This window comes from Oreochromis niloticus, linkage group LG5, assembly GCF_001858045.2.
Source record: "Oreochromis niloticus isolate F11D_XX linkage group LG5, O_niloticus_UMD_NMBU, whole genome shotgun sequence".
NCBI lineage: Eukaryota > Metazoa > Chordata > Actinopteri > Cichliformes > Cichlidae > Oreochromis > Oreochromis niloticus.
Genome location: NC_031970.2, coordinates 30895404 through 30921199, shown reverse-complemented (window position 1 = coordinate 30921199; position 25796 = coordinate 30895404). Strand labels below are relative to the sequence as shown.

The following is a 25796-nucleotide window of genomic DNA, read 5'->3' as shown; positions in this document are numbered from 1 at the left end:
ATATAAGGACTTATGGATTGAACCACACCCATGAGTGCTTTTCATGGAGAGAAAAAAAAAGTGCACTTTGGTTGTTCATTTCTTTTGGTTTGTTTGTTGGCCTCAGTTGCATTCCATGGAGACCCAAAGAGGGGCCCAGTGGCCCTCTGTCTGTACCCCTTCCCCCACTAAACATGGAAAACTGACCGCAGCCCCCAGTACAAGACACTTTACCCCTCCCCCTCCCCTTACCACTTTGAAAGGACAGGAGATAGCAGTTTGAAAGGACAGGAGATAGCCCCACAATCATTAATGTATTCAGACCGGTTTACCTGCAAACAGCTAACCACATGCCTTTCTTTGCCCCGCACCCATTCCCATCCCCCCATTCTCAACACTGCGTATAACCACAAAGGACAAAAACACGATCACTGCACATTCCACGTTTCTGTGTGTGAAAGAACGATTTTAAGTTATACCGTTTATTAAAGCTGTAGTGTGATTTTTAGTGCAAAGATGCAGGGGGAAAAAAAGAGACTTTACTTTTGGTTTGCTGCATTTCAGCAATTAGACAAATTAAATTATCAGTTAACAGTGAAAACATCTGCATTTAGACACATAAATAAGATATTAATAAAATTAAATATATTTAAGTCACCCGGGCATTTTCAGGAATTTTTGCGAGGTAGGCTAATAACTTCTGTGGGTAAACAGTGGGTAAAGCAAAATTATTAGAAGCGCGCAATTCACGTAAATGTCTTCCTGCAAAACAAGAAATGAACCTGGTAAAACAAAACAAAACATGCGCAGTGACAGGGAGATTTAATTTACCCGCAGAACTGATGTGCTCGGAGAGAGGAAAATAAATCTAAATCAGGAGCTGTGGAGCACCGGAAAAATCTAACTAGGGCGCCATCTTGGGGCCTCCCAGGCTAGTTACTAGCTCTCCAGCTCCACTCAGAAATACAAAGGTCGCAGGCCGGAGTCTGCAGTGTGGACACCTAACCGTACGGCTGGAATAGACAAGTATGGCACAAGTATATCAACGTTTATATGTCAGACTTTACGACGTCTTTTCCGACCATAAAACGGTTGCAATGAGTTACGCGGTAACAACTATAGCTAACTATCAAGCTAATTATTGAGCTGTTTTTATTTGGCTAGAGAGGTGTCGTGGGAACAGTTCCCTTATCATTTGATATTAGGAAACATGATATTTATTTTGCGTCATATACCCGACAGTTTTTTTTACATTAACATGAATTAGAAACTTTTGGTAGGTAGCAACCAACAGGCTACATATATAAAAGGAGTCTTAATTTTTAATTTTCTCATTATTATACCAAAAACCTTTATTATATGTTGAGAAAGTTTCACAGAGGGACCTCTAAAGTCTGATTTCACACAGTTATATGTGTAGTCATAGTTTATTTTACAGGTTTCTATGTCAACTTCCTATTTAATATAAATGTATCATAGATTATATACACCCGATACTTTTCTATCTAGCAGTTACTGGTTTAAGGGGTATTTCGTGATTTGAGATACAGAGGAAGAGAAGATTTGGGCAGTTTTTTCTTCTTCTTGTTTTTCTTTTTTTGACCCCCAGAGCCTTTAGCACGCTCTTCTGGCAACGTTTAACTTTTTTCAGTAATTTTACATTGTTGTTTTCAGAGTTCATCTCACGAAGTTAATAAATAGCAACTACAATATCAATGCCATTATTATACACCGTGCACCACCTAACATTCATTTCCTGCATTTGGCAGCATATGTGTCTGAATCAACAGACAAAAGCTATCATTTGGACTAGAAGGTTAATTCAGATGAATTTGTTAGTTTTTGACGTCCAGTAAATTTATGGGCTACTGATTGGCATGCTGTGATAAAGTTTTACCACTAGAGGTCAGTGTTGTCTTACGTCCTGTAGAAGAGAGGCCACGAACGTCTGAGGAAAGAAGCCAGGTGTTGCTCAGAAGACAAATCTTATACTTTTCAGAAATATACAACAGTAATTGCACTCTGGCTTTTTTGAATAATCATTTCCTCACAGAGGAACAATAATCAGCTTTCCTTTCTTTAGGATATTACTCCATGCCAAGATGTATGCCTGGAATTTAGAATAGAAAACAGGAGCGGTGGGTAGTTTATTATCGGCAGTTTATTGTTCTGTAGATGGCTTTGCGTCACCAATGCCAATTTTATTTTGGCAGTGAGCACTGAGCTATGAGTCTATATATCTCTGCTAAACAAGCCAGATCCGTGGGCTCTTTGTTTGCAGAATTTTAGCCACGAGTTTTTATTCACCACCTCACAGAGGAATACACTGACAGCACAATTTACTTTGTTACATTTATAATGACACAGTTATAAAGAGTAAACTGTTTTCATGAATGAGAAAGTTAAGGGTGTAAATTTCAGATAATACCTCTGTGGTATCTCACACTGCATTTTAGTTATTTTTAAAGAGACAAACACATAGTTTTCACAGGAAAGAAGAGGTACTCCCTTGCTTCTTCTATAGGGATTAAGAGGATAAGTAGCCGCCACATACTGCTAATCAAATGGACTTGATTAACTGGTGAAGTGTGACTACCTCTGTGAAAGTAGATGTTTTGGCAGTTTGCTGATCTGGGTCTGGTGTGTTAACACAGTGCTAAGGAAGAAAGACATCAGCAGTGATCTTAGAGAAGTAATTGTTGCTCCTCATTTCCATTTCCGATCAACGTGAAGTCGGTCATTCTACAGTGAGACAGATTATTCACTAGTGGAAAACATTCAAGACAGCTGCCAATCAACCCAAGGTCAGCCCATAAAATGCTCAGAGAAACTGCAAAAAAGCCAGGAGCTACAATTTGGACTCTACAGGCATGTAGAGTAGCTTTACAGTTAGCATGTTAAATGTTCATAACGTTAAATGTTCATAACACTACGATTAGAGAAAGAAAATAGAAAAAGACAAGTATGGCTTATTTGGAAGAGTTGCCAGGAGAAAGCCTTTTCACTCAAAAAGAACATTTGCAGGGCCGCTTAGCTTTGCAAAGTAGCATCAGAGTAAATTACAAGACCTCTGGAACAATGTCCTCTGAACAGATGAGATCAAAGTGGAGATGTTTAACCAAAACCAAACACAGGATATCAGCACAGACACCCCCATACCAACTGTCAAGCATGGTCGTAGAGGGGTAATTATTTGAGCTTGCTTTGCCATCTATCTGAGAGTGAAAGCTTTCAAGAAACTGCAACATGCAACTGAACAATGATCCTAAGCACAGCTGTAAATCCACAACAGAATGCCTGAAAAAGAAAAGAATTGAGGTGTTCTTGTGGTTCAACCAAAGCCAGACATCTTTGAGAGCTGTGCATAAAGGAATGCTTGCAAACCTCAATAAACTGATGCAGGATTATAAAGAAGAGTGGTTCAAAATCACTCCTCGGTGACAGGAAAGAGTGAAAAAAGGTTATACAGAAAACAATTACTTAGGATTTTTGCTTCTGAGTTATGGACTATACTTTTCACAGGAGTGCAGAGTCCTGTGAAAACGTTCTTTTCCACATGACTGTGTGCACAGATGCACAGTGCTTGTGCTTTAAACACCCTGAAATACTTATATCTTAGTTAAAGGTTGGTCAAAATTAGGCAATTTTAAATTTTTGCTTTATAAGTTTCACTTAATGCTAGAAGTGAAAATAAACCTTAATGTAAAAAAGAAACACGTATGAACCCTTTACAATGAAATATGAAGTAACGTACAGATTCTTATCCTCTTATTGAATTAAGAGTTTTGGTTGAAAGTGATAACAGAAACTAAACCAATGCAACCACATTGTTAACAACAAACAACACCAGTTCAAAGGCCCAGGTATGACTGAAACACATGACTGTAATTTGGTGTTCAGACTGAACCTTGACAGGTCAAACACACAGAGTACATTGCATGTAGTGTCCGCCTACACACTGGTGTTTATTTACATAGCAGTTTCTTTATCTTTCCTATGATGTCAGCTTACTTTGAGGGTGGAAACTTGTGAGACAAATTCCTGTCTAACACCACATGGGCCTGTTCGTTATGCATGTGACTGCTGACTGCTGTTCGTAGCTGTACTGAAGAGCTCCTTTATAGCAAGTTGTCTGCAGGCTTCTTGTTATGTGTGGGTTGTCAGTGGCTGATTATTTTGATCTGGGCCTGGAGATTCCCGCTTGCTCTGAGTACTGCGTTTCAGCTTGCCTGTGCTAAACAAAAGACAAGCAGCCAGGAAATGCACCAGCCAATCAGCAGCTGCCTTATATGCTGACAGCACATGGAGCCAGTCCTAGCGTAGCTTTTATCTGAACAGTTGAGTCGGACAGCTTGGAGAGCCGTGGCTGTGCTCTGAGCAGGGTGAGGGCTGACAGGGCTGTCCTCCATGTTTTAATAAGCATTGACATATCACACAGAGTATTTAGCCATGCATCCACAGAGGTAAGCCTTATTTTCATCTTTTTCCACATATATTACTTTGTCTATGAGGCACCAGCCACTGTATGTGATCTGTGCCTGAGTAATAATACAGGTTTGTCTGACAGAATGGGGGAGGGGAAGCATATTTGTCACTCACAGCACAGGAGTGGAGCCTGGAAGGAGAGCAATGCATGGTATAGTATAACAGACAGCCTCTGCTAGCTGGTTGGCTCTGTGGATATGCATAGTAGAGGGCCATAGGTCACATGCAAGGTCATTGTATGGTCTGACTGAGAAAACCTGCTTCCTTTTGTAAAGTTCAAAAGAGAAGTGACGTTCTGTGACTGTCCCTGGCCTTTGACAGGCCCAGTGAGAGGAACCAGGCAGGATGGGAGAGCAGTTCAGAGAGGAGATCCCAGAGGAATTAACAGATGGTAAACTGACAGCACAGCAAGTTTAATTTAGACCTCGAACAAGAATGAGAGCAAGGCAGCAGGGTACTGTTGTTAATTGTTTGCCAGACTAACACGGCAGGGAAGAACAGACTATAAATGATCAAACTGTATTTTCATCCGAAACCCAGTTCACCCCAGAATGGGGATTGCAACCCCCCCCCCCCAAAACAAACATGCTGTTAAAAAGCCTTTAAGCTGTTCACCATTATTCTAAAAATACAAAGTATTTATTGAGTAAATATGTAGTAGCTGCTTATTTATCACGGGCTTGGAAAAACTGCCTGAGCTTAATGGTGTGCACTGCCTCCCAGTGTTGTTCTCTGCTGCCGAGTGTCAGCCATTTTAGAGAGCTTCCCCTTTCTGTCCCTCTGCTCCAAGCACACTGAGTATTTGTATGTAAGACAGAAGGAAAGAAGGGAAGGACTTCCTCTCAAAAGGCTCTGCACAGAAACCTCATCTCATCCAGAGAAGCTTTTGCAGCCTTTTTGAAGTCGACCAGGTTAGATTGAATTCTGTTTATGCATAATGGTGTTGGTGTTTTGTGTGCATGGAGCAGATAAAAATTTTACATTCAGTCAATGATTGTGTCATTTTTCTGTCGGTTTAGCAACATTATTTATATACTATGTAATATTATTGATAATGATTATAATGGACAGAGCCTGTCAAATGTAACCAGTGGAGCTATGGCCTGGATATAATATGGTGTTTATAAATGTGCTTGACCAGGGTTCAGGAGGGATCTGTAAGGACTGAAACAGCAAACTCAACACTCAGTTTGCTGTGAATGGTGTCTGGTAATGTGTTTAATCCCCCCCCCATTCCACTATGCTTTTTTTCAGGATTTGTGCAGATACACTCACACCTACACGTACAGCCTTTTTAGTGTGGTGTGTGCCTTTACAGAGCCCTTCCTGGCATGTTTAAACAGATATAAAAATGTTTTACGATATGGTTTTCCCACAGAAAACTGGTCATTTGCTTAGTAATTCTTAGTGACTTCTGAGCCTCGCTCATCACGCTTTCCTTTTTTACCAGGAGTATCCAAGAACCGTTTCCTAGTGTCGAACGCTTGAACGTGTATCTGTTTTATCTCATAGTTTGTATTTATGTTTTATCAGAATTGTCTTTGAATTTTGTATGCTATTTTCATCCATGTCTTTGAGGTACTTGATGTAAGGAAATAAATATATTTGACTTAAAAAAATGAATACCTCTGCTTTAACAGTCAGCTTACGTCACACTGTGTGCTCAGATTTTCAGGCAGACAGTAGATGGAGGAAGGAGGCTATGCAGTCCATAGTGTCTAAAAGGCCTGTGACATTTTTCAGCTTCATCTTTGTGTCCACCTTTAGGGCCTCTGCTATATATCAGCATGTCGGGGCACATCATAAGCTGCATGTGGTCCTGTGCAGCAGATCTGACTGGTGCCGTGTGTACGTGCTATGTGTGCAGTGTGCACATTGGCCAAAGAGAGAGAGAGCGTGAGGGAGAAAGAGAGAGAGAGAGAGAGCGTGTCTTCAAAATGGACGCCATACACATATACTGGCTGAGAGCACAGAGAGAGAAGGAATCTGATCCTCTCCTTGTCAAGCCTGTAGGGCTGCATCTTACATGTCTGATAAAAGGAACAGAGCCAGAGTATGACTGGATGGAGTTTTAAGGCAGTGAGGGACTTGGTTTTCACGAGTGTTTTTGTGACAGCGAGGATCAGTCCTCTCTGCATTGCAGCATTGTGGTTGAGGAGAGCGGGGAGAAGAGAGCCTGTGTGGCACACCGAGCTGAGCACCCAATCAGGCACCTCCGTGTGGTGCTTGAGCCAATCGGCAGCTCGCAGCCGAGGTTAAAGATTGTCAATTGCAGGAGAGAGCAGCAGGGAGAGAAGGCCTTCTGGGAAACCTGGACCCATCTTTTCCCTCATCCCCCAACGTCCTCAATTGATAAAGATAAAGATTAAAGAATAGGCTGAAGAATCTGTATGTGAGTAAGGAAAAAAGGTATGCCGTTCATTTCCTACATTGAGGCATGATTGTTATGGCAGTGGTGGGTGTGGAAGGGGATGTGTCAGTAGGTTACAGGGTTACAATGTGCTGAACTGAACGTGCTGTGGTCTCTGATTTATAAAGTGATTTTGTCAGGATGGACAGCATTGAGTTCCCTCCTGTCTCTCTTTCCCTTTGTGTGTTGTTGTATTTCCTGGCCTGGACAGGACAGGATGTTGCAGGGGTAAACTGTCTGAGGCTGTCCACAATGGCTGGATGAGGAGGCCAGTAAAGCAGTTTCACTGCACTCCTGTTTGTGTCTATAGATGTGCTGTATTTCTGGATGTCATTTCATCTTACTGTAGGGATTGAGGAGGTTGAAGGGTGTGGGGGTTGGGGAACAAGATAATCGAAATGGAAGCAGTATTCTAGCTGGATGAAAACAAAACATTCAAAAGGTGTTTTTGTCAAGTGCAAGGGAAATAAATATGGAAAAAACCTGGTTCATCTGAGCACAGAGGCCACTGCATCTGCTGTGGCGTCAGAGAAAACGGTAATAACAAAAGAAACGACAACAGAGCACCTGTAAACCAAGGTGACTCAGATGAGAAAAAAACCTGTTGGTTTGAGAGCACATTTTGGATTGCATTTGAATGTTCTTTTTCTCCTGCGGATGTGATTGTGCTTTCCACTACGACATGCTGGCTGGTATTGACTGACTCGATTAATGAATATTACTTTTTGTTTAGACTATTTACATGCTGTTAACTTGTTGGATGTCAGAAAACGCAGACATTTCTTTCCTGTGTTTTCATATTTACTATTTATTAGGTCAGTAGAGAAAAGTGTCTAATACTAATAAATGGAGAATGGCAGCACACATTGTACTCATGTTGTCTCAGTATTGGTTAATTTTAGCTTTATTTGAGATCAAGATGTGGACATTTTTTCTGAGCTGCTGGTTTATTGGTTTGCTCTTATTTTGAGTCTTCTAGCTGCAAAACATTCACATAAATTGTTAAGACTATTACCAGTGGTGCATTTGTTTTTAGGTTTTGCTGTGTTGTGTTGTACTTTTGAAGTTTTGCTTACTCTATCTTTTAAAGTCAATCTTATCTTTTTTACCTTTGAAAATCAGAGGAATTATTTCTTGACATGACATAGACTCACTGCTGGATATCATTCACATCAAGGCCTGTACCTGTGGTACTTTAGCTCAGCTCTTTTCTTGAAATACTGAGACACTTCTTCCCAACTATGTGACCCAACTATCACCAGAAACCTGTTATTGTTTTTTCTCTAGAATAACTTTTCTTCACATGATAGGAGGTGATCCACAAAGTTGTGTAATAAAGTTAAGAAAACCTGACCACTTGCATACCTACTAATGTACCTCACAACTGGAAGTCATTAATAAGAGAGGTTATTTTGTATTCAGCAGTGAGCTTTATTAATTCTGGTCCTTTTTCTTACTTCCACTTTGGTTCAATCATAATTACGCTAAGAATGTAACGCTCCTCATGCACCATGCGGTGTCTTTTTTCTGAAACATTTAGAAAAATAACAATATGACACAATTTCAGCTGTCTGTTACATTTGACTGCACTACACATTTGAATACCTGTGGCGATGCTCTTTTCAGTTTGGAAGAAGAAGAAGAGGGAAAAACAGAAGAACAGGCTGTAACAGAAGAAATGGAGATCTCGACACGGTCCAAAGGTAAAAATAAAGTATGCAAGGTATTCAGATGGTAAAGCTCTCTTTCTCCACCTGCAGCGTTTCTATACTTTTGATGTGTAAAGTGATTTTGGTTTGGTTTATTACTATGAATTAGACGCGCTAACTCACAGTTCACTCTGTGGCAACCCCTTGCAAATAAAGAGTACATCTGAAAGAAGCTATTTTAGTGGCGCCACTCAGTTGTGTGAGTTCAAGAAAAGATGGTTGTCATTTCTGATACTTTTTCCTGCTTTTAGGATCAATATGTCTGTTTGATCTCTGATTATTGTCTGCAGTTTCAGAGGCTGGTTCAACAGAAAGGACAGAAAGGGTGGCACCAAAAAGAAAGATGCCCAGTCCTTCTCAGTCATCCAATGGTCACTCCTCTGCTGAGACCTCACCGTGCCCAGTGAAAAAGAAGAAGAAACCAGGTGCTGTTAGCAGCAGCAAAGACCAGGTACCAGTCAGTTCACAGCTGAGGATTTTTTTATAAATAACCTATTTTTATGCCCTCATCATAATAACACAGCAACTAGTTGATCATATTTTATAGTGATAGTAAAACTGATGAAAATATCAGTCCAAACTTTTTAAAGATACATTTATATAATTAAAAGAAAATATATTTTGCTCCTTCTTAAAGGCTCATTTTTCACAGATCATTAGAGAAATATTTTGTTTCTTACCTAGTGACACTAATAATGTAAAAAGGTTTTAGGGGGTTTGTTCAAATGTGGAATAATAGATGATCCAAAACATTTAAAAAAGAATCACATGTTACTAGAAAATATCATCACTTCACTCTTTTGAATTTCTGCTTTTCAGTATATGGGATTAAATATCCTGCACTAGCCTAAAACTATAGATATTGTATCATTACCAATCACCAGTGATTTTGCCAAAAGGTGTATTCAAGGTGCCAGATTTATTTACTGCAAAGAGCAGTGGACATTGTCCCTTCTCAATGTGAAAGGCATGGACTAATCAGGCTACAGTATTCATTAAGCTTAAGTCAACTCAGACTTCAATAAGTTATACAGTTTTAATAGCACAAGATAATTCTTTTGTCTTTTGATGTATTGTATCGTTGGGAAGTTTCTGATAGGGCTTATAGAAGATTTAGAGGCCATGCCCAATATTTTTGATGTTTGTCTCTTAGTTTTGACTTGATCAATATTGTTAATTCCTGATTATTATGTGGAAATGAAGTCTGTGCAGCTGTAATTTTAACAAATGCTTTTATAGTTGCCAGTATTTCAGTAAAATTCCCTACAATCTGTACTATAATAATTACATGATTACTTGTGGCTTATGATTTAGCTTGCATTGCCATGTGCACGCTTTGCTTGTTTCTGCTCAAAGCAGATCACAAATTCACATTAGGTAAATGATTGCTAGTAAATCACTTTGCCCATTATGTTGTCCTTTGTAAATAATTAGTTATCCCCACAACCTTGATTCCCATTTAATCAAGATTGTCCACACTGTTTTCCCCTTTTATGTTATAAAACACAGACTGAAATCACGGAATGAAGCTACGTTACCTAGAATAACTGGACTTGTAATTCTTTTATGGCAGACTCATGAAGCAGCAGCTAGTGTGTAACAGAGTCAGTCTGTGTTTTGGATGGTAACTTCTGTGTGCTTTTTGTCAATGCTTTGCATGTCTGCTTGGCTTCTCTAATCTCTGGCCTGATTTTGATCTCCCCCAACTTTGTGTTTCTTTTGCCTGCATTCCAGTCAGAACTAAGACATGGTCCCTTTTACTATGTGAAGCAGCCAGCACTCACCACAGACCCTGTTGATGTTGTACCGCAGGACGGCAGGAATGACTTCTACTGCTGGTTGTGCCACCGCGAGGGCCAGGTGCTCTGCTGTGAGCTCTGCCCCAGGGTGTACCACGCCAAGTGTCTCAAACTACCAGCCGAGCCCGAGGGCGACTGGTTCTGTCCGGAGTGTGAGGTACTCACTCAGGAATGTGAAAAATATATTAGTGTTGTAAAGCGTAGTTTAATCCTGTAGTTATATTGGCTTAATAACATAAGACCAACCAGTAAGTATGGACTGTAGATGACAAAGATAGGTTGTCAGGCTTTCGTATGCTCAGTGCAGATATAACAAAAGTGTTTGTTTTCTCCTGGTGTCTTTTAGAAAATAACGGTTGCCGAGTGTATAGAGACTCAGAGCAAAGCCATGATGATGCTTACTATAGATCAGCTGTCTTACCTGCTAAAGTTTGCCCTGCAGAAGATGAAACAGCCAGGTGTAAGTATTCTGTTACCCCTGTGTGTCCAGTAATTCGCGCTGCTAAAACTTTTGGAGGCACAAATTTCTTTTCCATGTGTATATTCACATGCAGTATATCACTGGGATTTTGGCATGTCCTCTTTGCTGACCAGTGGTGATTTTTAGACACCTTTTGCAGCCAAAAGATAACTGTACTACCATCTGTCATGTCAGATAATCTGCACATCCTGAGGTGCAACGTCCTCACAAACAGTCCAGCATGGTATAATACTGATTTGCATGTGCTAATAATTTCTAATGACACAACTAACAATCATTTGATAATGATGGGCCTGACATGGCTGGAAACCATGAAAGTAAATATCCTAGCTGGTGGTGAGGATACAGCTGCCCCTCTCACTCTCTTTCAGGATCATCCCCGCTTGTCATCTCGCTCCCCCCATGCAGCTTCCACGCAGAGAAAGACTTATAATTGGGTAATCAATTACACCACTAACAAGACCCCGTCATGATTTCTTCCTCCACTAGTATTCCTCCTTCTGTTTGAAGCGGCTTTTAGAGCTTTTAGTAGTAGCATGGTGGTAGCATGTTGGTTTGTGGCAGAGGGGACAGGTGTGGAAAAATAAGCTTTAGGCTAAGGTTTAATAAATATGGAAAAAAAGCTAAGGTTTAGTTTAGTTTATTTAGCTTCACTCTCTTCTCTGTTTACATAATTCTAGACTGAACCATTCCAGAAACCCGTGTCTCTTGAACAGCATCCTGATTATGCAGAGTATATTTTTCATCCTATGGATCTCTGCACACTTGAGAAGGTAATACGTTGAGCAGTTGCGACGATTGGATAGTGTAAATGTGGAAAAGTTGAATCATTTGACATTTGAGCATCATTTCTTTTGTCACCACAGAATGTTAAAAAGAAAATGTATGGCTGCACAGAGGCCTTTTTGGCGGATGCAAAATGGATCTTGCACAATTGTATTATATACAACGGAGGTATGCTCCTCGATGTGTGAGCTGTATTACACTTATGTACAGTTATGGTATAATGAGTATAGTAATGCACAGGATGCATGACTGTGTTAATAGCAGATAATTACACTTTGCTCAGATTAGTTGATAATAATGTGTTATTAGAGTGCATTTCCAGATAAGGACAATTAACAGTAATTCTGACTTATATAAAATAACAGTATAACTAAAAGATTTGAAAGCTTTAATGTAATTGCATGTCCTTATTTCAGGAAACCACAAACTTACAACTACAGCTAAGGTGATAGTAAAAATCTGTGAACATGAGGTAAATATGACTTTACTTTTCATTACAGGTAACACTATGACATCTGAAACTTAATTTAGCCATCTTTTCATGTTCATTTATTTGTTTCGTTTTGTTTTCAGATGAATGAGATTGAAGTTTGCCCTGAGTGTTATTTATCTGCGTGCCAAAAGAGAGACAACTGGTTCTGTGAGCCTTGTGTAAGCTGAGTTACCTGAAGTTTCTGCTGATCATGCTATCAGAACCTACTCAAATGTACAAATCTTTAGAGTACAACTCTGTAGTTCCAGTGTTTTACTGTATGTCTGCAGAGTAACCCGCACCCTCTAGTGTGGGCCAAACTGAAAGGGTTTCCATTCTGGCCTGCTAAAGCTCTGCGGGACAAAGATGGGCAGGTGGATGCTCGCTTCTTTGGACAGCACGACAGGTATCAGTCCTTTGCTCTTCAGTTACTTGGGCTTGGTGGCATATTAGTCTTTGTGTTAACACGAGAGACATTATATTGTTGATCTTCTTCTTTCAGGGCCTGGGTTCCTTTAAACAATTGTTACCTCATGTCCAAGGAAATTCCTTTTTCTGTAAAGAAGACCAAAAGCATTTTCAACAGTGCCATGCAAGAGATGGAGGTCTATGTGGAGAATATGAGAAAGAAGTTTGGAGTGTTTAATTATGCCCCCTTCAGGACGCCGTACACGCCGGACAATAATTTTCAGATGCTCCTGGATCCCTCTAACCCCTCGTCAGGTCCCATCAAACCTGAGAAGCAAGAGAAGATCAAGCTGAGTTTTGATATGACCGCATCGCCTAAAATTGCATTGACCAGAACCTTGTTACCTGGGGCTGGGATGGGAGGAAGCGCAGCAGGACGGCGGCTCCCTCTCACTGACATGCCTCGCTCACCCATGAGCACCAACTCCTCTGCTCATACAGGTTCAGATGGGGAACAAGAAACAGCCGACAAGTCCCAGACAAAAGCATCAAACAGCCAGTTCAGTACAGGAGAGGAGTCCATGGACTGCACAGGTGTGTGAGTGCCACTCCAAGTCCTCCCCTGTATCAACTATGAGCAGTATGTTGCTAGCAGATGTGGTTATTCATAGCATTGCATATATCTGTCTGCTTATATCTGCATTGTGTAGACAGTAGACCTTGTTTCAAAACAAATATCTATCTACAGTCTCACCAGCTCATCCTCGACCTGGTGGTGCAGGTGGTTCCTTGGACAGCCCCAAATCATTACCCTCTCAAGCTCCTGGCATCCCCAAGCAGGAGAAGACTCCACAGACAGGAAGTATTCTGAACCTTAATCTAGGTGAATCCTTTATGCCTTTGTAAAACAAACTACAACACGCAATAATGTGTTTAAAAATGTCTCCCTCTATTTTAAAAGTCACTTCTACTGCATACACTATGACTGTCAAGTAATAAGATCTTTCCCTATTGCTCATGTACGTATGCACGTTCTCTAGATCGAAGTAAAGCAGATATGGACCTAAAGGAGCTGAGTGAAACAGTTCAGCAGAAACAAGGAGCCACACCTGTCCTCACATCTCCAAAAAGACAAATCAAGAGCCGTTTCCAGCTGAACTTAGACAAAACCATTGAGAGTTGCAAGGCCCAGTTGGGTTAGTAGAGATACTACTGGAGGCCAGTTTTGTATTCCTGTGTGTTGATAATTTGTTACCAGTGCCATAATTGAAATATTAATTGTGTTTTGTTTGTTTTTGTCATTTTGGAGCCTTCTTCATAGATATGTCCCAGGACACATTTTATTGTGGTGTGACAGCCTCTTTCGTTGCTTTGTAGGTATTGATGAGATCTCTGTGGATGTGTACAAAGGTGTTGAACACAGTGACTCAGAAGAGACTGATAAATCTGACTCCAGTGACAGTGAGTATGGCAGCGATGAGGAGCAGAAGACCAAGAATGAACAAGACACAGCACCCAGTGAGGAGCCCCAGAAGGAACCTACCAAAACTAATGTCAAAGACCAACCTTCCCCCAGCAATGAAGAGGAGGGTAGAGCTGATTTACTTGTAGCAACTGAATCAGCAGCTGGCGAAGCCAGTGTGACGGTGTCTGACGCTCAAACTAAAGAGAAAACGAGCAGTGAAGTAGAAAAAGAGAACCCAGAGAAAAGCAAAGCACCTCCGGAATCACCTGTTCCCAGAGAAAAGTCTCAGGTGAAACAAGAGACAAAGCAGACTGTGCCAGTGGAGGACTCTGACTCAGAGAGGGAACTGGTTATTGATCTTGGAGAAGAGCAAGGTGGCAAGGAAAGGAAAAGGAGAAGAAAAGACAGTGCTACTGTTAAAGATTCAACTACTGGTAAAGTTGAAGGTGACAGTTATACTTTCTCTGCGTGTCTGACTAGAAATCGTTTAACACTTAATGTTATAGTCCTTATTTTGTTTAAATCTTATCAACTTTGTATGGGCAAAATTGGCAAATAAGCTTTTATTTTTCCTGTAGGTAAAGCTCCGATAACGTCAACGCCCCCATCTCAAAACAGCACGGCACCTTCCACACCCTCTAGTGTTTCCATGCAGTCCCCTGTGGCCATTCCTGTCACTGTGGTCTCCTTCACTGCTCCTTCTCCTGCAACCATTAGCCTCGCGTCTGCATCCAGTGCCACTGCAACACCCCCCCCTTCCACTTCCGCCTCGACCACACCGGCTTTGAAGAAACAGCGCCCTCTGCTGCCTAGAGAGACAGTGCCGGTGGTACAGAGGGCTGTAGTGTGGAATCCCACAGCTAAATTTCAGACCTCCTCTCAGAAATGGCACATGCAGAAGGTGCAACGTCAGCAGCAAAACCAGCAACCTGTGGCAACCACACAAATGCAGGCGTCATCTCCCAGGCAAGGCCAGACGCAAGTGCTAACCCAGACCCAGGCAGCTGCAAACGGCTCTTCAGCAGTCTCCTCCTCTTCAGCACAGCAGTCCTCACAAAGCACACGCTATCAGACCAGACAGGCGGTTAAAGGTAAAATCAAGCTTCACGGTATGCTAAACTAAGTATGACCTAAAACTGTGTGACTCAATACAAGTCAAGATTCCTTCATGTAAGAGTGATTAGACAATGTACAGACCTAAAGAGCAAAATTAATTAGAATATTACAATTTGATAGCTACAGTGAAAATGTTCTACTTGCATGTTTCACCATGTGAATAATAGTTTTTCTTATTCTAGCTGTTCAACAAAAAGACACCCTACTCAGCACGTCCACTTCAGCTGTCACACTGGTATCCAGCAGCCCAGCTTCCGTTGCCATGATGGCAGCGTCGAGTTTAGGCACGGCTGCTGCACCTTCACCAGTGGCAACAGACCTGTATATCCCAACTGCCTCGGCAGATGTGGCTGCAGACATTGCCAAGTACACAAATAAAGTTAGTGCATATTTTCTTAGACAGGTCCTGTCAGCAATTTGTTTTTTGTTTTCACTGGAAACACTGCTGGTGTAGTAAAAATTCACGAGATACAATAGCACTGGGCAACTTTAAAACTACATATTAGCGACAGAACAACCTTTGTGTTATCAGTCTGGGTGAGAGACAGAATATATATTTTTTAATGACACATCCTCATAAAATTGTCTTCTTTTTTTCAGATAATGGATGCAATTAAAGGTACAATGACTGAAATCTACAACGACCTTTCAAAAAATCCTTCAGGGAATACAGTAGCAGAGGTAGGTGGTTGCTCTCGGTTGCATATAGACTGAAAACGATTCAGCTCATTTCCTTATTCTTGTATGCCTTTATCTTTTTCTCTTTTTTACAGATAAGGAGACTGAGGATTGAAATAGAGAAATTACAGTGGTTGCATCAGCAAGAGTTGTCCGAAATGAAGCACAATCTTGGTGTGAACTTTATCAGTCAGCTACTAACCGTGCAGTGTTCTTTCCCTCACACTGTACAATTAGTTCTACCCATGTTTGATCACGCTTGTGTTCTTCAATCTAGAGCTTACGATGGCAGAGATGCGGCAAAGTCTGGAGCAGGAGAGGGAGAGGTTGGTGAGCGAGGTGAAGAAACAGATGGAGCTGGAGAAGCAGCAGGCAGTGGATGAGACAAAGAAGAAACAGTGGTGTGCTAACTGCAGGAAAGAGGCCATCTTCTACTGCTGCTGGAACACCAGCTACTGTGATTACCCCTGTCAGCAAGCCCACTGGCCAGAACACATGAAGTCTTGCACTCAATCAGGTAACAGCGCATGTCATCACTAACATGCTGAGGATCATATTGATAAAAACAAAGACTGTATTTTCTTATGGTCTCCATTTGCATGCCTCTATAACCACCATTCATTTCTTAGTTGTAATTAGTTTGTTTTTTTTGTTTTATTTGTAGCCACGGCTCCACAGCAGGAACCTGAGGCCGAGCCTACAGCAGACCTCCCAAATAAAGGTTTAGGGCAGACTACTGGTGGCCCCAACCCTCTCAGAGACACACCAGCCTCTGCGTCATCATCGGACAAAGACTGTGACACGGAAAAGAGCACTGACAGTGTTGCCGTGACTTTGTCATAACCAGGCTTACCATACTTGAAAATGTAAATGTAAATTTTTTTCCTCCCACTACAATAATATGTCCATGTAATTTGTTCTGTTCAACAGCCTTTTCCAAATTGAAAGTGAAAAAAAATCAAGTTATTTTTTATTTATATTATTTGTTTGCCTTTTGGGCGTCACATGGTTCCCCCACTGCAGAGTGGTGTAAAACACGACTGGCAGCAGAGAGTGCGGCAGTTTAAAAAATAGCTTACAGTGTATGTTCTTGCACTCTCTTGCTGGTCTTTATAGGCAGCTGCCAGTATAAAGAGCTTAAGAGCATGCTTGAGTGTCATAAAACATATCAGTGGTGTATTGGACAACAGTTAAATCATTTATGACTACAGAAATGTAACCCGTGTTAATGAACCACCTCAGTTGTAGATTAGAGGACTGCTGACAGAAGTGTCTGTAAATGACTTATTTTGTATTTTGTGTTAATTTATTTGTTATTCTATTGTTGCCTGTTGTATACTGCAAAGAAAGTAACAAATACACACATTTTAAACAAGCTGTTTTATATGATTACAAAAACAGTCTTACATTTGATGTTTTAGTTGTCTCTAAAGTTGAGGGGAACCTTAGGGTTTGGTTGAATGTAAATGTTATAAGACTGTAATAACAATGAAACAGCTGCGGCACATTTTAATATTTGAACAATTCTATAACCTGCATCAAATGCCCCCAAAGTAGAAGTTTATGGGCCTATCAAAAACAGATTTTTGAGAGGTCAGAATTGTACAGTTCTGTGTAAATTGTGATAAAAACAGTAAAGTAAAAAAGTAAAATAGAAAAGAGTTGTCACTGAAGTAAATTTTAAATATCAGCTCATAATAATAAGAGCTCATTTGGCAAACATTCATATGTTGGGACAAATATCAAGTATGTAGCTGAATTAGACTTATTTAAATCCACTAAGTTTAGGACAAATCACATTTTGTTAAAATTAAAAAAGAAAAAAAAAACAATTATACCTTTTCCCGCCGTTTGAAAGTGGTTACGACGGAACGTCGAGCTTTGCTTCTGCTTAGTTTCCCTCCTGGCCAGTGGGGGCGCTGTAGACACAAAGCGTTTGTGTAAACCGTCAGCCATCTGCTGCAGTCAGTTAGCTCCAAAGGGAATGGAAAATGGAGGACTGACCCATGAAAGAGCGAGGGGACATTATCCGTATTTATAACGCATGGGTGGGTAAAATACAGCAACCTAATTTATTTTAGTTGTGTTATATTTATTTTTGGCTTGTGTTCGTGCTTTTGTGTTTTGTTGCTGCCAAACATGTCTAGGTGAAGGTGTCGGAGGCGAGGACGTTGAACGCGATTCGCTTGACGATAGCTTGAGTACAGTTACGCTTTTAAATTACACTTCAGTTGTTTACATTGGTTAAAGTTTGAGTTTGCTACAAAATACTTGTACTATATGTTGGCTTTTTAGCGGCTACCTAAATGCTAATGTTTTTAAGTTGAATTTGCCGCTAGCTTACCCATGCTCGCTGTGGGCAACAGCGCTAGCTAAGCTTACTGGCTACAAGCGCACGTTTTGCAACACGCAGTTTCGCATTGTGAAACAAAACAAAAAGGACTAGAATAACCTAATAATATAAAAGCAGTTTCAGTGGTATAGAAATGGTTGCGTACCGTTTCCCACTGAATATTTTCTCGCCGCTTGTGGCACCCCGTTTGTAGTTCACGTGAGCTAATGGTAAATAGCTAAGCGGTTGGCGGAATGTTGAATGTTTTGCGGCCGTCACTGGAGATGTAGGAGTGAAGAACGGGTCTGCTATCATAGTATGCTGATTTTCCATTATCGTTTTGCTAGCTTCCTTGTCTGCATATCGGGTTTTTTTTCTGTTTTTTAAACAGTATCATGTGACAGTGTGGTATGCCGTATTGCAATGAAGAAATTAGATTATATCATGCGTCCTAAGGCCGTGTGCAGTCTACCTTTAAGTGTCGCGTAGCAAGTACTGGACACGAGTATGTCCCTTCCGATGACTGCCGTCAGGCAGTATCTTAATGCAAACCTTTAGTAAATGCGTTAAAGTTGTTTTTCTGTATGAGTATATACACAATATTATCTTTTTTGTGAAATTTTATTTTCGTCATGGCCCCTCCCACCTTCCTCGGTTATAGCAGTCCTCCCATTCACGTGGCGAGGTGTCGTGACCACAGGCATACCATTGGATAAAATCCCGTTCAATCATACTCGCAGTCTTTGGGTGGATACCCCCCCCCCCCCCCCCTCCAATCCATCGATGGCGGTGCAGTATGCAAGGCTTTATAAAAACGCTAATTTCAGGAAACTCAGGCGTCCATTGCATAAGAATATTGATGCTAGAAGGTTTACACAATTGCCAGAGGTTTCTGACTTGGTCTAACTTGTCTGAAAGTGGCAAACCTGAACTTGCGTATTTGTAAAGTAATGGGTTGGGCTACTTATGATTTCAGATTAGATTATTTCATCCATTTGCCCATGCTCTTAAAATGCAGCAGTCACTTTTTAAAAATATTATTTAAAAAATCATTATTTGTTATTTTTGTCACCATGCCATTGTGCTGCATGTCTGTTTTCTGTGAAGCCTGAAATAAATGTATCCTAACTTGTGCTTCCTTGTGTCTTTCAGGTTCTCTAACCTCATACCAATTCTGATGATTTGAGACTTATATGAGCTTTTTTGTTTGAAGAACTGCTTTGTTAGACATCTGCTGAACTGCAGGTATGGATATTGGTTTTCCCTGCCATTATTTCTCCTGAAATTAGAATAGCAGTTCTGGCTTTAGAGAATATAAAGGAAACAGCATCTTAATTCTTGTAACCCAAACTACCAAGAACAACAGAAAACAAAACTGGAATTTTATCGGACCACCAGGAACTTTGTTTTAGGCTTGTGAATAACTGGAGTAAATTATGAGTGTTAAGTCTAAGATTATAAAGTGTTATCATATTCTTAAAGTCATAATTTATTAACCTTTTAGTTAAAGTGTATTAAAAAGTAAAGTATGTGGTTAGGATTTTGTTTTTTTTTTAATGGTTATTCCAACCTTGGCAACATTAGAGTTTTAGAGGATGTGCATCACTGCCTTAAACAACGGGATGGTTACTGATTTTTATTTGTTTTTTGTAGTATTTTGTAGTTTTGTCCTTTGAAGAGGGCTTGTGATTTTTGTCTGTATTAAATATGGCATAACAGTACTGGAAGGATCGAAAAGCACAGACTCTGTAGAATGACTCTCTTTATCCTGTTTGGCTAAATGATATTAAGATGTTTGTGCTATTGCACCCGTTTCCATGAGTGCTGTACATGGTGCTCTAGACCCACAGGGTGCTCTACACATGATAGCATTAGTGTCATAACATACCCTCTGAAGAGCTGCACTTTAAAAAAAAAAAAAAAAAAAAAAAAGCAGCAAAAATTATTTTTTTTAGTATTATTATTTGCGAATGTAAATACAAAAGAATATAACAAGTATGTCTAAGAATGATGACGGTATTAAGCATTCTTAGTGCTACCTTGATCCTGGGACCCCTCAGTAATTTTCATTTTGTAAACTGAAAAGAGTGACTCATAGTCGGTCTCTTGTTCTTTTCTCTGAACTGTAGACATTAATTTTGAAAATAGTGACTCCATCATCTATGGATGGGAATGTGAGCCCTGAGCTCTCTCTAGCCCCTGAGCCAGAGCAGAGCCGGGACCGCATGGATAGCTGCTCTCAAGGTATCTTGAATGAGCTTTTTTTTTTCCCTTCACAATGCCTTGTCTTAAAAAGTAAAAGTGGGTACAATTATGGTGTCAGGGTCTTTGATTTTAAATGTGGTTAGACATACGGTAAGTATGGGCGATATAAGAATTGAGCAGTAATTTTTATGTTTTGGTTTGTTTTGCCTTAAATATGCATGCTTGCAAAACATTCCCCTTTTCTTCCAATGTTATGCTGATTTGATATCAATAATGGTTGTTTACAGGCGTTGGAGAAGGACGTAGCGAGACGGAGGAACAATTTCACCTTGAAAGTGAGAATGTGGCAAAACAGTTGGTAGGGGAGCCAGATAAATCCTCAAAGGCCAAGAGCGAGCTAAAGAAGACTTGGGGTTTCCGTCGGTCCACCATTGCAAAGAGAGAGATGCCAGTGGAAGCGGCAACCGACAGCCCTGAAACCCGCTGTCCTGTGCGCCGTAGTGGCCGACAGCCTAAACGTACTGACAAACTAGAGGAATTCCTCTTGAATGCAAAAAGAGCGTCTAGAAAGAGCGCACCTCCCAGTGTGGAAAGTGGAGATCCTCCTTCACAAACCCCAACCGATGCAGAGACGGCCTCAGAGGCCAGCTTTGATGGTAATGCTGATTCCAAGGCTGTTGAGGACAAAGCAGAGACTCCCGAGAGAAGAACAAGGAGTGGCACAAGGAAGCAGACTCAAAAGAAAGGTCGAGGTGGTGGCAGACAGACCCGAGGTGGTGGAGCGACGGTGAAAGATGAGGGAAGCTCTGAGAATGAAGAAGACAGTAAAGATGCTGTCAAGAATGCACAGGATAACAGCGAGGAGAAAAAAGAAGAAAAGAGTGATCCCACTTCTGAAGCTGTAGGGAGTGTCAGTGCAGCACAGACTCAGCCCGAGGAGGACTCTGAGAAGAAGGAGTTTGCTGAGGAGAAGAATGACGATGAAAATGATGAACTTGAGAAGACTGGCGAGGATGAGGCAGACAAGGCTGCAGCAGTGCAGGGAAAACGTGGACCAATAAGAACATATGTCAATAAAAAGAAGGTGGCTAATAAGAACCTTACACCTGTTAAAGCTGCTGACAACAAGAACAATGCTCCTGTAAAGAATCAAGCAAAGCCTAAAGCTACCCAGAGTGGTCTAAAAACACGGAAACCTCAGACACAGGAGGAGGAGGAAGAGGTGGAGGAGGAGGAAGAAGAAGATGATGAGGATGAGAATGACTTATCTACATCTTCATCTTCAGTGGAGTCTGATGATGGAGGCTATGACCCCAATGCACTTTACTGCATTTGTCGTCAAAAACATAACAAAAGGTTTGTTTTGGTCTCTCTTTATCCTGTAGTGCATAAACTTGTTTTTGTTTCTCTCTACTGTCTCTTAGTTGCCTCTGTTGGAATCATTTCATACACAAGTTAAAAAAAGAAGAAGAAAAAAGTTATAATTACTATTATTTGAGAATGTCTCTATATTCACTGCTCACCAGGTTTATGATCTGCTGTGACCGCTGTGAAGAGTGGTTTCATGGGGACTGTGTGGGAATCACTGAGGCCCGTGGACGGCTGATGGAGAGAAATGGGGAAGACTACATCTGCCCAAACTGCACCGCTAAGAAAAACCAGGTGGTCAGGCCTGCCACTTCTATTCTTTCTACAAATATGGAAAGTGGGAAGCCCAAAGCTGATTTTGCTTCGCCGACCAATGCTTCCACTCCTCCTGTTGTTACCTCGTCTACAAGTGCTGTTAAAGCTAATAATGCCGGAGGAGACTCCAGTCCGTCAGCTGTTCGAGCAGCAGCTTCATCTGCACAAACTACTGGTACTGATGAGAAAGCAACAGAGGACCTGGGTATCAAAGGAAGGATAGAGAAGGCTACTAATCCAACGGGAAAAAAGAAGATAAAAATCTTTCAGCCGGTAGGTCTTTGCAGCTGATATGAACGTAAACATTTTTTTAGCCACTAAATTATTTTTTGCACATCTTATTATTAAATACTTAACAGTGGGTTTTAAGTACAATCCTTAAATTAATTTTATGCCATGCTTAATGATTTAATTTCTCATTTGATGCCATATACCAGTTACATTAACTATTACTGCTTTTTGAGTGTATAAATGTTGGTTATTTTTTTAAAGGAAAGATTATGTGCTTTATATTTTTTTTTTTTTTGTCATATGTCCTACTACCATGGTGCATGCTCTGATTATTTAAATAATGAGGCCAGTATATGTAGATGTAATACCTGTGTGCCAAAAGTTCAAGCTTCAGACTGCTGTAAATGCTCTCTGTGTGGTTTTTCTACTGTTGGATCTGTCTGATGTCATAAAGAGGGCATATTCTCAAGGTCCGTTGTAGTTCAGTTGCAGGCCCACCCTTTTCAGACCTTACAAATTCCAGCCAGCTAGAAGGGGGAGGGCTGCACCAAGGGTCAATTTAGGATACATAAAAATTTTTTTAATATATAAATCACACAAAGCTGCACTAAATCCTAATAGAGCTCAGGAATCAAATGTGTGTGTGTGTATGTATATGTATGTATGTGTGTATATATATATATATATATATATATAGCTGAAAATGAGCACAGTAATCATTCTTTTCAAGAATGTCAGTTAGGTTGTAATAATTGGTGGCAGGTAGGGCTCTCTGCCCAGTTTTCTGCTGAGAGATGTAGGTGTTTTTCACATGCAAGTTTATAGATAAAGATTTAAAGCATGGCAAAAAGAAGCCTACCTATAGCAGCTTGAAGCTCAAAATTCTTTAAATGCTATTACGATCACTATTAATAAGATGATTCGTAAATTGTTTGAACTGACAACAGTACAGTGAAATGCAGAATATCAGTAGCTGTTAATTTTATTTTGTACTGGCTTGGAGCAGGCAGTACAGCAACCAGCTGAACCAAAGGCAGAGAAGGGCACACCACCTGTTGAGAAGAAGGCAACAGAAGGCACACCAGAAGTCAGAGCCCCACCAGACACAGAACAGAAAGTCGCATCACACGTGGAGGTGAAAACGACCCCAACAGTGGCGGTTCCCGAGGACAAGGCTGAGCAAAAGGCTGATGAGGAGTCTTCCCTCTCGAGATGTATTGGACCTGGCTGTGAAAATGATGCCCAACCCGACTCTGTGTACTGTGGAAACGACTGTATCCTGAGACATGCTGCTGCTGCGATGAAGTCCATCACTGATGTCAAAGAGCCCAAGCAAAAGGATAAGCCCAAGGCTCAGAAAAAGTCCACACTAAAGGTAACTTGGATGGCCTGAAATGATGACGTTTGCCTGGTTTTAAAGCAGGAATGTTAATTCCCTTTACACAATTAATTAAAAAATTATTAGGTAGTCACCAACACTTCAGTCTGTTGTTTCCCAGATAGAAAACTGAATCACTTGGAAGCATATGACTCCTGATATGTCATAGTCATTCACTGAGTTTTCATCATGTCTTGACACATTTGGGATATTATATCAGCATTAAGTGATTGTTTTTTGTTTGCTGAAGTTAATATAATCAGATGTCATTACTGTCTTGTTTGGGAAGAAAAATACACCAATTTAGTTTCATCATTTGTCTTGGCAATATCAAGTTTCCTTGTTTTTGATTACACCCTGTGCATTTGAGTGTCAGTACACAAGGCATATATAGAGTTGAATGGTCTACTCTTAATTCTAACATTTAATCAAATGGAAACTGCTAAACGCTGATTTCAGCATATTTTGTTGTTTAAGTGCTGGCCTAAATAAGCAAATGTATTGGGTCAGCACACAAATCTAGTCTTAAGAGGCTTTTTCCAGTATGAAACGTGCATTTTTATTTCATGTAAAGTGGCAGAAACATGCATACTGCTGGCCAATCGGGGCATAAAATGGATGTATTTGTAATAGTGTAATTTGCTGAAAATGGATCAACACAGACAACTAATCCATTGTCAGATAGGTGATGCTATCTGATCTTTGAACACTCTTTGAGTTCTCAAAGAGCATAAATCCTGCTTAATTATTCTTCTGTGTCATGACACAAAGAAATGTGCTGCATACAGATTAGGGTTTTTAAGACACCCAGCATGTATTAACTTTACAAGCCAATATAAATGATCCATTATAATTTTCAGTTCATAAAGACTACTGATGTTCCCTCGCCCTGGTGAATATGGGGTGACTTTATGCAGGAACAATTACAGATGAAGCACTGACAGTCATGGCTGTAGTTTGTATACACTATCACAGTTTACATTTTTAATATATTGGGCAAAATCTAAAAGCTTAAGGACTGCAAAATCTGCTGTCTTATAAATGGTCTATATTCTTGTTCGTGCCCTTTTTTTGTATAGATTAAAATTTGTGGTTACATTTGCTATGTGTGCTTTAGCTCAGTATTAATGTCCTTTTTTTCCTCATTGACAAGAAAAGCAGTCAGTAGTCTCACATATGTTGCTTTTGAAGTGATTGTTTGCTACAAACTTTTTCTTGGGAGGAAAAAAAAGTGGGGGAGAAAGGCCTTCTTCAGGAACTCGAAAGGACTTTGGTATTAAAGCTTCAGCAGCTTGGAGAGCAAGTGAGCAGTGATGCACACTAAAGTGGCTTAACTCAATCCCTGAGTTTAACAACTCCTTCACACATTGGATGTCTTACAAATGTAGGTCTTGTCATGCTAACGTCTTTTAAAACTGGTCCAGACGTTTAGGAAAGACCACGAACTCATCTGTATAGCAGATTATGTAATCATTTACTTGGTTTTGTGATGTTTAAATCCATGGTCATGATTTAAACTGGAGAGCATATGCAGGAAGTCAACCTGACAATTTTGGTATGCTAGGCACAAAGACTAATGTTAATGTTCCGGATTTAGATTATTTTCAATTTAAAAAAAAAAGAAAAGAAGTTCAGCACACAGAGTAAAATAATCATAGAAATGTGTCCAGGTTTAGACTCGGATGCATGCAAAGCAGTGTAACAGACCTCCAGTTCCAGCATTGGAGTATACAGAAATGCCATTAATGTGTTTTAAATTATTAACTGCACACCATTTGTATGCTTTAAGAGGAGAGTAGACTGAAAGGGCCATTGATTTTGTTTACCAGTTTTTTTGGAGAAAAAAAATCTGTTGTTCTTAAAAGAACACAGTTAAACACTTTTTATACATATTCATTTGTTGTTAAAGGAACAGTTCACCACCTCCTAAATAAAAGTGATATACGTTTCCTGGCCTGTTGTGCTGTTTTTCTATCTGGATTTTTATGGTATGAGTTGACCAGTTAGAGATTTTGGCTGGGGAAATGCTCTTTATTACAGTGGAGCAAGATGGCACTTGCCTTATTGTGCTCAGAGTGCCTATAAATGCATTTTCTTTTTTAAACTCAGCTCGAGTGTCTTTAACACTACAAAAATAAATAAATCCACAAACCTTGATCTGTGCAGGTTCATTTTGAAC

General features: G+C 40.4%; 2 protein-coding genes and 1 long non-coding RNA gene across 16 annotated transcripts in view; 2 read left to right on the top strand and 1 right to left on the bottom strand.

The window, feature by feature from the left end:
• Positions 1–857: 857 nt before the first annotated feature.
• On the top strand, positions 858–17341 carry zmynd8 (zinc finger, MYND-type containing 8). 11 transcript variants are annotated; one of them, XM_019358657.2, is made up of 22 exons: positions 4318–4442; positions 4547–4615; positions 8501–8577; positions 8874–9034; positions 10318–10539; positions 10729–10842; positions 11235–11300; positions 11544–11636; positions 11730–11817; positions 12066–12121; positions 12223–12300; positions 12412–12527; positions 12624–13123; positions 13278–13412; positions 13570–13725; positions 13907–14428; positions 14573–15085; positions 15293–15489; positions 15711–15791; positions 15884–15962; positions 16066–16305; positions 16453–17341. In XM_019358657.2, exons 1-22 carry the CDS (start codon positions 4429–4431, stop codon positions 16629–16631), a joined length of 3756 nt encoding a protein of 1251 aa, XP_019214202.1. In that variant the 5' UTR covers positions 4318–4428; the 3' UTR covers positions 16632–17341. The 11 variants fall into 11 exon arrangements, with proteins under 11 accessions (XP_005450263.1, XP_005450261.1, XP_013125398.1 ...); XM_005450205.4 differs by having other exon boundaries at positions 4319–4442; positions 10396–10539; positions 13907–14440; XM_005450201.4 differs by having other exon boundaries at positions 4319–4442; positions 13907–14440.
• Positions 12928–19260, bottom strand: LOC112846967 (uncharacterized). 2 transcript variants are annotated; one of them, XR_003220202.1, is made up of 3 exons: positions 18287–19260; positions 17627–17707; positions 12928–13160 (listed from the first exon to the last, which is right to left on the bottom strand). It is a non-coding gene; the product is annotated as an uncharacterized LOC112846967 (long non-coding RNA). The 2 variants fall into 2 exon arrangements; XR_003220201.1 differs by lacking the exon at positions 12928–13160 and having other exon boundaries at positions 16964–17707.
• Positions 17691–25796, top strand: part of dido1 (death inducer-obliterator 1) — a 19897-nt gene continuing 11791 nt past the window's right edge. For 2 of the 3 annotated variants that reach the window (XM_005450212.4, XM_005450211.4), the window contains exons 1-6: positions 17691–17836; positions 19273–19365; positions 20250–20364; positions 20613–21681; positions 21852–22281; positions 23246–23614. In XM_005450212.4, coding sequence (XP_005450269.3) covers positions 20283–20364; positions 20613–21681; positions 21852–22281; positions 23246–23614 — 1950 coding nt within the window. In that variant the 5' untranslated portion in view covers positions 17691–17836; positions 19273–19365; positions 20250–20282. The remainder of the gene's footprint in view (positions 17837–19272; positions 19366–20249; positions 20365–20612; positions 21682–21851; positions 22282–23245; positions 23615–25796) is intronic. The other variant, XM_005450213.4, reaches the window with a different exon arrangement.